Raw genomic sequence first — 12,690 nt, forward strand, 5'->3', positions numbered from 1 at the left:
AAAAATCTCATAATGTTGGTGATTGAGGTATCCTGGTTTTGTGAGCATGAATGTCGTGTGAGCGAGCGTACCGTTTTAGACTGGTAGCGGGATGAAAGCAGAGCTCTCCATCTGCAACATCGTCGACAGGACTGACTGCGGACCTTTGGTACAGAGCCGAGTGGAGGGTCTGAATCAGAGGCTGAGATGGTTCTGCGACCGTGTGGGCTGCAGATTCCTCGACTTGCGCCATAGGGTGGTGGGGTTTCGGGTTCCGCTGGATAGGTCAGGAGTCCACTGAACACAGCAGGCGGCTATACGGGTAGCAGGGGTTGTGTGGCGTGGACTGGGCGGTTTTTTAGGTTAGATGGCCATGGGCAAGTACAGAAAGGGCAACAGCATCAAAGGGTGTGGGGCAAAATCAGGACATGCGGGGAGCAATCAGCAATCGGTATTGTAATTGTAAACTGTCGAAGCTGCGTTGGCAAAGTACCGGAACTTCAAGTGCTGATAGAAAGCAGCAAAGCTGAAATCGTTATAGGTACGGAAAGTTGGCTCAAGCAAGACATAAATTCTGCCGAAATTTGTACAAAGGCACAGACGGTATATAAAAAGGATAGATTGCATGCAACCGGTGGTGACGTGTTTGTCGCTGTTAGTAGTAGTTTATCCTGTAGCGAAATAGAAGAGGATAGTTCCTGTGAATTATTATGGGTGGAGGTTATACTCAACAACCGAGCTAGGTTAATAATTGGCTCCTTTTACCGACCTCCCGACTCAGCAGCATGTGGCAGAATAACTGAGAGAAAATCTGGAATACATTTCACATAAATTTCCTGAGCAAGTTATAGTTTTATGTGGAGATTTCAATTTACCAGACATAGACTGGGACACTCAGATGTTTCGGACGGGTGGTAGGGACAGAGCATCGAGTGACATTATACTGAGTGCACTATCCGAAAATTACCTCGAGCAATTAAACAGAGAACCGACTCGTGGAGATAACATCTTGGACCTACTGATAACAAACAGACCTGAACTTTTCGACTCTGTACGCGCAGAACAGGGAATCAGTGATCATAAGGCCGTTGCAGCATATCTGAATATGGAAGTAAATAGGAATATAAAAAAAGGGAGGAAGGGTTATCTGTTTAGCAAGATTAATAGGAGGCAGATTTCAGACTACCTAACAGATCAAAACGAAAATTTCTGTTCCGACACTGACAATGTTGTGTGTTTATGGAAAATGTTCAAGGCAATCGTAAAATGCGTTTTAGACAGGTACGTGCAGAGTAAAACTGTGAGGAACAGGAAAAACCCACCGTGGTTCAACGACAAAGCTAGGAAACTACTGCGAAATCAAAGAGAGCTTCATTGCAAATTTAAATGCAGCCAAAACCTCTCAGACAAACAGAAGCTAAACGATGTCAAAGTTAGCGTAAGGAGGGCTATACGTGAAGCGTTCAGTGAATTCGAAAGCAAAATTCTATGTACCGACTTGACAGAAAATCCTAGGAAGTCCTAGTCTTACGTTAAATCAGTATATCCAGACACTCCGGGATGATGATGGCATTGAAACAGAGGATGACACGCGTAAAGCTGAAATACTAAACATCTTTTTTCCAAAGCTGTTTCACACAGGAAGACCGCACTGCAGTTCCTTCTCTAAATCCTCGCACGAACGAAAAAATGGCTGACATCGAAATAAGTGTCCAAGGAATGGAAAAGCAACTGAAATCACTCAACAGAAGAAAGTTCACTGGATCTGACGGGATACCAATTCGATTCTACACAGAATATGCGAAAGAACTTATCCCCCTTTTAACAGCCGTTTACCGCAAGTCTCTAGAGGAACGGAAGGTTCCAAATGATTGGAAAAGAGCACAAGTAGTTACAGTTTTCAACAAGGGTCGTCACCCGATGTGCAAAACTATAGGCCTATATCTCTGACATCTATGTGTTGTAGAATTTTAGAACATGTTTTTTGCTCGCGTATCATGTCATTTCTGGAAACCCAGAATATACTCAGCAGGAATCAACACGGATTCCGGAAACAGCGATCGTGTGAGACCCAACTCGCTTTATTTGTTCGTGAGACCCAGAAAATATTAGATACAGACTCCCAGGTAGATGCCATTTTCCTTGACTTCCGGAAGGCATTCGATACAGTTCCGCACTGTCGCCTGATAAACAAAGTAAGAGCCTACAGAATGTCAGACCAGCTGTGTGGCTGGATTGAAGAGTTTTTAGCAAATAGAACACAGCATGTTGTTCTCAGTGGAGAGACGTCTACAGACGTTAAGGTAAACTCTGGCGTGCCACAGGGGAGTGTTATGGGACCATTGCTTTTCACAATTTATATAAATGACCTAGTAGATAGTGTCGGAAGTTCCATGCGGCTTTTCGCGGATGATGCTGTAGTATTCAGAGAAGTTGCAGCATTAGAAAATTGCAGTGAAATGTAGGAAGATCTGCAGCGGATAGGCACTTGGTGCAGGGAGTGGCAACTGACCCTTAACATAGACAAATGTAATGTATTGTGAATACATAGAAAGAAGGATCCTTTATTGTATGATTGTAAGATAGCGGAACAAACACTGGTACCAGATACTTCTGTAAAATATCTGGGAGTATGCGTACGGAACGATTTGAAGTGGAATGATCATGGAAAATTAATCGTTGGTAAGGCAGGTGCCAGGTTGAGATTTATTGGGAGAGTCCTTAGAAAAATGTAGTGCATCAACAAAGGAGGTGGCTTACAAAGCACTCGTTCGACCTATACTTGGGTACTGCCCATCAATGTGGGATCCGTACCAGGTCGGGTTGACAGAGGAGATAGAGCGGCGCGTTTCGTCACAGGGTTATTTGGTAAGCGTGATAGCGTTACGGAGACGTTTAGCAGAGTGGCAGACTCTGCAAGAGAGGCGCTCTGCATCGCGGTGTAGCTTGCTGTCTAGGTTTCGAGAGGGTGCTTTTCTGAATGAGGTATCGAATATATTGCTTCCCCCTAATTATACCTCCCGAGGAGATCACGAATGTAAAATTAGAGAGATTCGAGCACGCACGGAGGCTTTCCGCCAATCGTTCTTCCCGCGAACCGTACGCGACTGCAACAGGAAAGGGAGGTAATGACAATGGCACGTAAAGTGCCCTTTGCCACACACCGTTGGGTGGCTTGCAGAGTATAAATGTAGATGTAGATGTTTTGTAAGGGAGTTTGTGGGGAATATATAAAGTGTGGGAGCCCTTTGGGGGGGCGGATTTTATAGTCGAAATCGATGAGTCTCATTTTGGCAAAACCAAGTACAACAGGGGGGAACCTGCGGTGGGATTATGTGTTTGGGAGTCTGTAGTTTCAGATCCAGAATGTGATGGTGCAGTTTTTAATGTAGTTCCTAATCGAAGAAAGTGTTGGTGAAATAAATTGAAGGTCATGTTGCAGAGGGTACTTTAGTTATTTCCGATGGTTTTTGTTCATATATGGATTTGAGGTATAGGGGTTTTCAGCATCTTGTCGTCAATCATAATATTGAATTCAGATCTTCATCAACTGGGGCTTATACTAATAGTACAGAAGGTTGTTGGTCAGCCATAAGATCTGTTGTAGGGAGGGGGAAACGACATGTATCGACATTACAGAGCCATTTAGATGAATATTCATGGAGGTGTCGAGTTCCCGATACTTATTCCCGTTTAAGTGTTTCCTTAAACGTGTTGCGCAAATGTATCCTCCAAAATTTGTTAGTTAATTTCAGGTTGGGACGGTGGTTGGGGGGGGGGGTGGATTGATAATTAAGGAAAGCGTGGGTTTGGTCGGGATTGTTAAAATATTGATTTGGATTTTTTGGGGTTGACCCATCATTCATCATTTTCTTACATTAAGTATTTTTCTTCTGTGAATATTTTTTGATTAATTTTACTTCATTTCGTTGATGTAAACTTCTGGGTTTATATATTTGTATGTATCTACATCCATACTCGGCAAGCCACTTGACGGTGTGTGGCGGAGGGTACCTTGAGTACCTCTATCGGTTCTCCCTTCTATTCCAGTCTCGTATTGTTCGTGGAAAGAAAGATTGTCGGTATGCCTCTGTGTGGGCTCTAATCTCTCTGATTTTGTACTCATGGTCACTTCGCGAGATATACGTAGGAGGGAGCAATATACTGATGGACTCTTCGGTGAAGGTATGTTCTCGAAACTTTAACAAAAGCCCGTAGCGAGCTACTGAGCATGTCTCTTGCCAATGTTTGTGCGTATGTGTGGTTTTTTGTGATGTTGTGTTTCTTGTGTATGTGGGTGTGTGATTTTTCTTGGCTTCTTTCAACGCGAGCTTTGATTTTTTGCGGAGGAGTTGGTGTATGGTAAGTTTAGTCTTTTATTTTTATGTTGTACTGAATTGGTCTATTTTGATGTAATTTTTTGTTGTAGTATATTGTTCTGCCTTAAGTACGGGTTTGTCAGCTGCAGTACGGAATACAAATTTTGCAGTTGTTGCTCTTTTCCCCTTTCCTAGTACTAGTATCACTACGATTTTTTCGAGTCTATACTAGCACTACTGATACATAAAATTTCTATCCCGAACTTAGGTCGATATACACACTGAAGCACGGGATACTGGTGCTAGCTAGACGAAAAAAGCGACATACGTAACATTGGTATAATTTACCTACACAGATCAGCTGAAGAACAGGATACAAATGTAATGTATGTCGTTATTTTTCGCCTACGCTAGCACTAGTATCCTGTTCTTCTGTTGACCCCTATAGTTCAACTGAAGAAAGGGATACAAAATTTACTGTTGTCGACAGCAAGACCATCATAGTTTTCAGTCCATAGTATTAGTATCGAAAGCAAAAAAGTTCTATCCCATACTTCACGTTACCTATAGAGTTCAAATGAAGTATGGGATACAAATTCTATGTCTGTCTTTTTTTTCGCCTTTGCGTAGTACAACTGAGGTACAGGATGCCAATATTTTGTACGTCGATTTCTTCGTTTTTGTTAGCACTAGTTTCCTAGTCTTCAGTTGACTATATAGGTCAACTGAAGTACGGGATACAAATATTATGTATGTAAATCTTTTCGCCTTCGCTGGTAATAATATCTACATAAGAACAGAATGGTGGTAGTAACAGAGGCCAAAAGAGCAACAGCTGTAACAGTTGTATCCCGTACTTCAGTTGACCAATATAGGTCGACTGAAGGATAGGATACCAATGCTAATGAAAACGAAGAAATCTACGTACGTTAAATGTGTATCCTTTACTGCAGCTAACCTATACAGATCGACTGCAATTCAAGATACAACTCATTTAAATATCGTCTGAACTGTTACATGCTAACGTTACTTCCGTCCCTTTTTTTCTTTATTTTTTACAGAAGTATTAGGCCGGCCGGTTTGGCCGTGCGGTTCTAGGCGCTACAGTGTGGAACCGCGCGACCGCTACGGTCGCAGGTTCGAATCCTGCCTCGGGCATGGATGTGTGTGATGTCCTTAGGTTAGTTAGGTTGAAGTTCTTCTAAGTTCTAGGGGACTGATGACCTCAGATGTTAAGTCCCATAGTGCTCAGAGCCATTTGAACCATTTTTTGAACAGAAGTATTAGGACTCAAACAAGCGATATACTTAACATTATGTTCGAAATATTAATGCATGTTGAACATGTCTACCATCTTTTTTCTCTGTCCTGCATTCCTTTGTTTACGAACACTCGTCTTTGCTGTTAAATCTGTGTAATAAATCATGTCTGGCAAAGTATGACTTCATTGGTCAAAGCTGACTCGTTGTATCCCGTTCTTCAGTAGTCCCCAAAGATTTATAGATTCCGTTTCAAAGGTTGGCAGTGTTGTGTTGCATATCTTGATGATATACTCATATTTTCAGAGAGCCCAGAAGAACACAAACAGCACCTGCTTGAGGCATTTAAACGCCTTGACGAATACGGAGTAGTGTTGAACACCTCAAAGTGTGTTTTTGGCCACACAGAGGTTACCTTTTTAGGCCACCAGATTTCGTCAAAGGGGTCATTGCCGTTACCGGAGAAAGTAGACGCTATATTGAATATTCCACAGCCAGAAACTGCTAAAGAAGTGTGACGATTCTCGGGAGTCCTTAACTTCTACCAACATCATCTACCTCGTGCGGCAGAATTCCAAGACCCTCTTACCGCAGTTTTCAAATGGTTAAAATGGCTCTGAGCGCTATGGGACTTAACTTCTTAGCTCATCAGTCCCCTAGAACTTAGAACTACTTAAACCTAAATAACCTAAGGACATAACACACACATCCATGCCCGAGGCAAGATTCGAACATGTGACCGTAGCGGTCACCCGGTTCCAGACTGAAGCGCCTAGAACCGCTCGGCCACCCCGGCCGGCACCCCAGCTTTAGCTGGTCCTAAGGTTAAAGGCCAAATGCCGGTATTGTGGACAGAGTCGATGGAAAACGTGTTCAGAGGGGCCAAGAAAAGTATAGCAGACACAGCCTTTCTTGCAAAATGTTCAAATGTATGCGAGTTCTTATGGGACCAAATTGCAGTGGTCATCGGTCCCTAGAGTTAGACACTACGAGGTGCATTCAAGTTCTAAGGCCTCCGATTTCTTTTCTCCGGACTGGAAAGATATAGAAACATGTGCATTGTTTTAAAATGAGGCCGCGTTCGTTGTCAATACGTCCCAGAGATGGCAGCACCGTACGGCAGATGGAATTTTACCGCCAGCGGCGAGAATGAGAATTGTTTTAAATACTTGAAATGGCGACGTTTTCCTTACTTGAACAGCGTGCAATTATTCATTTTCTGAATTTGCGTGGTGTGAAACCATTTGAAATTCATCGACAGTTGAAGGAGACATGTGGTGATGGAGTTACGGATGTGTCGAAAGTTCGTTCGTGGGTGCGACAGTTTAATGAAGGCAGAACATTGTGTGACAACAAACTAAAACAACCTCGGGCTCGCACAAGCCAGTCTGACGACACAATCGTTAAAGTGGAGAGAATTGTTTTGGGGGATCGCCGAATGACTGTTGAACAGATCACCTCCAGAGTTGGCATTTCTGTGGGTTCTGTGCACACAATCCTGCATGACGACCTGAAAATGCGAAAAGTGTCATCCAGGTGGGTGCAACGAATGCTGACAGACGACCACACGGCTGCCCGTGTGGCGTGTTGCCAAGCAATGTTGATGCGCAACGACAGCATGAATGGGACTTTCTTTTCGTCGGTTGTGACAATGGATGAGACGTGGATGCCATTTTTCAATCCAGAAACAAAGCGCCAGTCAGCTCAATGGAAGCACACAGATTCACCGCCACCAAAAAAATTTCGGGTAACCGCCAGTGCTGAAAAAATGGTGGTGTCCATGTTCTGGGACATCGAGGGCGTAATCCTTACCCATTGCATTCCAAAGGGCACTACAGTAACAGGTGCATCCTACGAAAATGTTTCGAAGAACAAATTCCTTCCTGCACTGCAACAAAAACGTCCCGGAAGGGCTGCGCATGTGCTGTTTCACCAAGACAATGCAGCCGTACGTCGAGCTAACGTTACGCAACAGTTTCTTCGTGATAACAACTTTGAAGTGATTCCTCATGCTCCCTACTCACCTGACCTGGCTCCTAGTGACTTTTGGCTTTTTCCAACAATGAAAGACACTCTCCGTGGCCGCACATTCACCAGCCGTGCTGCTATTGCCTCAGCGATTTTCCAGTGGTCAAAACAGACTCCTAAAGAAGCCTTCGCCACTGCCATGGAATCATGGCGTCAGCGTTGTGAAAAATGTGTACGTCTGCAGGGCGATTACGTCGAGAAGTAACGCCAGTTTCATCGATTTCGGGTGAGTAGTTAATTAGAAAAAAAATCGGAGGCCTTAGAACTTGAATGCACCTCATACTTAAACTAACGTAAGCTAACCTATGATAAGAACAACACACACACCAATGCCCGAGGGAGGACTCGAACTTCCGGCGGGAGGGACCACGCCGCAGTCAGTGCCGCTAACCATGCACTCACTCCGCATGGTCCCTTCTTGCACATCCGGCTTTGGAAGCACCTCTCGCACTGGTAGTAGACGCTAGCCAGATGGCAATCAGTGCTGCCTTTTAACAATATGTAGACAGAGCCTGGCAGCCTCTCGCATTCTTTTCACGAAAGCTATCTCCTGTTCAGCAACAATGGACCGCAGCCAACCATGAATTGTTAGCTGTTTATGTGTCCATTAAATATTTCTGTCCACAGCTGGAAACTAGAGTTTTTGTCACTTTTACAGACCGTAAACCCCTCACCTGTGCCTTTCGGTAAAATAGGCAAATGTTCTCCATGACAATATAATCAAATGGAGTTCATTGCACAATTCACTACAGATGTACGGCATATACCGAAAATTGACAGTGTCGTTGCAGATTGAGGTGAGCAGTATCACGAAGACTGTAGATTTCGCACAGCTAGCCCGTGCACAGGAGTCTGACCTGGAACTTCGAGACTGTTTACAAGATGCCATGTCTGGCCTTCAACTTCAGCCAATTGACATTCCTGCTACAAACACAAAGCTATATTGTGACGTTCTAACTGGGAAAACTCGTCCATTCGTTCCTACCACACTATGCAAGCAAACCTTCGAAAGACTACATAGTTTTTGTCACACTGGCCTGAAGGCAAAGTTAGACTAATAGCTACCTGTTTTGTGAGGCCCGGAATAAAAAAAGACTGTCGCACAAGTGTACAGTGCCAGTGCAGCAAGATTTCTCGCCATGTTTCTGCGCCGGTGGGCAAATTTCCGGACACAAGAGCACAGTTTGCCCATATTCATATTGATGTAGTAGGTCCGCTTCCCCTTCAGAAGGACAGCGTTACCTACTGACAGTAATAGACCGATTCACACGCTGTCCAGAAGCTATTCCGGTAGATAACATTTCTACTGAGACGCTAGCCACTGCATTTGTGTCACACTTTATCACCCGTTTTGGTTGTCTGCTTCATATAACCATGGACAGGGGGCAGCAGTTCGAATCTGACCTATCTGCCCAACTACGTAAATTTTGCGGCGCTGTGCATCAGACAACAACAAGTTACCATCCTGCCAGTAATGTCATAACTGAACGTTGGCATCGATTGCTTAAAGCTGCCTTAATATGCCATGAATTACAATGAACCTCTGCATTACCACTGGTTTTGCTCGGCCTACGTAAAATGTATGAAGCCGATCTAGAAGCCTCACTGGCAGAACTGGTATATGGAGAAGTCCTGCGACTTCCCGGTGAGTTCGTGGACCCACACGCAATTTCACTGGATCATGATAATTCACCAGTATTTGTCACCCACCTCAGGGTAAGGCTGGCATAGATCCAACCGCGACAACCATCACGCCATGGTACATCGCAAACATTCATACCCTGTGAGTTACGATCCTATACACACGTAATGTTGCAAGTAGAGATAATCAACCCACCACTCACACTGCCGTATAATGGTCCACATCATGTCGTCAGTAGAGGTGACAAAACATTTTATATCATCGACAATGGCAAGATGGATACCATTTCTGCTGATAGAGTGAAACCAGCGTTCGTCCTACTAGACTCTTCACATCTTCTACACTCTCTATATCTTCGACGCAATTAGGCGAAACCTCCGGCCATCACCCAGCAATCTCCACCGGCACCATCACCGGCTCCGATTGAACGGCAAACGCGTTCCAAACTACGGGCTCACTTCCCGGCACACTTCAGAGACGTCACTTCCAGTATCGTCCAAGGGCGCTCCGCTTTCCCGAAGGGGGCTGGTGTAGCGACGTCGGGCGTCAGCCGAAGCAGACGTCAATCAACTGATCGGCTGGCGTATGTCAACAGGGTTCGCAAGCTGACCGCCAGGAGCGCTTTCTCCTTGTTGCAGCGCGCGCTCCATGAATTTCATAATTTGTTTTGACTTTTTAGGTTCCATGAATTTAATAATTTGCTTGGATTTTTTTAGTATTCTTGTTACTGTTACAGTTTCCTTTCTTAGTTACCAAAAAAAACTAGTAATATTCGTGGCACTGGAAATCTTTGGTAATGTTTTTCCTGCTGTTATGTGAGCTAAAAATACCCTCTAGTCTAATATTTACGGACCCATACAGCCCAGTCATGGCTACAAAAATTTCAATTTTTGCTCGCCAATTTCTATTTAGTGGCACAGCGGAAAGAAAAACAAGATGCGTTGCCAATGTCGGAAAGTCGAATGATTGAGCATCAAGCATTGTGTCGTGCGTCATAGCAAACCATTAAACAATATATTTCAGATGGTAGTTATTATACTTATTTATCGACGGAAACAGACATCTATGTTACATAGTTAAAATGAATTAAACAGAGCTGAAGTCTCCATTCATATTATTGACAATGTTTCTTCGCTTCAGACGTTGGCTATGCATGTTTGGGTTCAGAATGCGTAGGCTTAGCCTAGGTCAGAGAACAGTTGAATGTAGCATAGCGTTGTAGAGGTTTGTAAATTATTCGAAACGAGTGGAGTTTTGTTTATCTCTCGTGCTGGTGAGTCATCGTCGCTATTTGATAATCCGTGGGCTAGGTACAGATTAAAGTATATACTGCAATAACATATTTAATGTTGCAAAACCTCAACAAGTGCTTCACAACAGACGCAGACGTGTAGAAAATGCTAAGCTTATCGTTGGCTTGACAATATTTTAGGGCATAGATGCGTGTATGGCTGTTCTCGGTAAAATTCAAAATTAAATCCGACTTTTACACGTCTACTGGCAATTCGTAGTTACAGCAGTTGCGTGAACTGGTGTGAATCCGAGAGTGATTAATCATATCAGTCTAATCAATGCGTGTGTGTGTGTCTTGCTGTAAGTGCAGTTGTTTCAGTCTCCGTTATCAACAGTGCCTGGGAACGCGAACCGAATCAAGGAACTTGATGCCCGAGATTTCTGGTCGTCGGCCGATGTGTCACTTTGTAGTATTGCCATGAAGGAAGAACCTATGAACTCCTCCTCGCCGGACGACGAGGTGAGAATGGACCCCAATTCTTTTCTTTCTTTCATTCATCCATCACGTTCCGTAGACCCCTCAAGGAGAACTGTCAGGTGCGTGGAACAAGCCGATGTATGCTGATAAAAGAGACAAGGAACTCGTGGAAACATACTGTGTACCTATATTAACACCAAACTAGCCATACTGGGTTGGACACATCTGCATTTCTGTTAGTTAATGTGCAACATACGTGAATAATATGTCTCAAAATACTCGCAGTTTTAGTATTTACAACTAAAAGTGAGTTAAATAGTGCAAAATGCGTTTAATAAGTCGCGTAGGGAAATATTAGACTATGATACAGACCAGTCTGGTACCACAACCAGTAATCTGCATTTACAGTCGTTCGCTTCTCCACATTACAGCCATATTATCACCGTCAGATGTAATCTAGACATTGCTTTACACTAAATGTCAGTCGGTATTGCACAACCAGTATTCTGCGCTTACATTCGTTGGCTTCTCCACATTACAGCCATATTATCACCACCCAACCAAACCTGGACGTTGGTCTACACGAAATGTCAGTCGTTATCATACTCTAGCTCAATACTGCTAAATGCATATTCACACATATGGCATCTCAGTTTAGCTGAGTAAATTAGAAAGTGGACCTTCCTGTGAGAAAGAACCTGCACATTCCTGAAACATTAAGTAGTTCCTGCATATCTTCTATTGGTAATTTAACATTTACTTGACTACACTGGTATGTTTCGAAGTATATAGTTGTTTTAAATACAGAATCCCGTATACAGTACATTACCAACACTACTTCAGCCATTCTCTTAGATGAAGTATGTTAAATCAGTAACTGGACTTACGTAGTCTATCAGGACGTAGGATGCCCCCTCCCTCACAACTTCAAGACTTTTTATTAGTCAAGACATCAGTTTGACGTGGATAATTAACTATCATTTGTTTCTCACTTGTGTGACTTTCAAATATACCTTTCGCTGTGCAGTAACTTCTGCTGGTAATTCTATGTATTTTAACAGAGAAAATGTGAAAGTTCACATGAAAAACTATAAACTTTCTAGACTTTTGGAAATAAGGTGACAGAAATACCATGCTGGATAGTATCCGCCAGAATACAGTTTTGAAATGTCTCAGTGTTTCAGCATTGCCACTCACCTGAAAGCCTGGAGCTCTTTGTGTCTGTATAATATGCCATGGAAGTCTGCATCCATACTCTACAAACCACGAGTGCATGGCAGAGGGTACTTCCCATTGTACCTGTTACTAGAGTCTATCCCAATCCATTCACATGTGGAATGTGGTAAGAATTCCTGTTTAAACACCACTGTGCATGCTGTAATTAGCTTGATATTTTCTTCCAGTTCTCAATGGCACTGGTACATATGGAGCTGTCATCAATTCCTAACTTTCTGATAGCTCATTGTGAGACCTTTAACAGGTTTGAGTGTGCCTCGCTCATACTTATTTCCTCCATTTGACTTTTTTTGTGTAACTAATGAATGAAGTGAGATATGATCCATCATCTTTTTGTCGTAAGAAGGCAATGACTAGGAACTTAACACAGTACAGTCAGTAGCTGCACATAATGAACTTAATCCAATGTTATTGATGATGATCTTGAAAACAAACCTGAAGAAGCAAGCCAAATGACTACAGTAACCATTAAACATATAGACCAAAAGGGAAATTGTGCATTTAGCAGTAGTAGTT

General features: G+C 43.2%; 2 protein-coding genes across 25 annotated transcripts in view; both read left to right on the forward strand.

Annotated features, from left to right (window-relative positions):
• LOC126426686 (uncharacterized) overlaps positions 1-12,690 on the forward strand; it is an 897,888-nt gene that overhangs the window by 423,704 nt on the left and 461,494 nt on the right. The gene's annotated exons all lie outside the window — the stretch shown is intronic.
• Positions 10,441-12,690, forward strand: part of LOC126426695 (uncharacterized) — a 55,259-nt gene continuing 53,009 nt past the window's right edge. The window contains exons 1-2 of one of the 4 annotated variants that reach the window (XM_050088618.1): positions 10,441-10,500; positions 10,840-10,980. In XM_050088618.1, the coding sequence (XP_049944575.1) occupies positions 10,939-10,980 (42 nt within the window). In that variant the 5' untranslated portion in view covers positions 10,441-10,500; positions 10,840-10,938. The other 3 variants (XM_050088619.1, XM_050088620.1, XM_050088617.1) reach the window with 3 other exon arrangements.

The sequence above is a fragment of the Schistocerca serialis genome, chromosome 11 (genome assembly GCF_023864345.2).
Source record: "Schistocerca serialis cubense isolate TAMUIC-IGC-003099 chromosome 11, iqSchSeri2.2, whole genome shotgun sequence".
Taxonomy (NCBI): Eukaryota; Metazoa; Arthropoda; class Insecta; order Orthoptera; family Acrididae; genus Schistocerca; species Schistocerca serialis.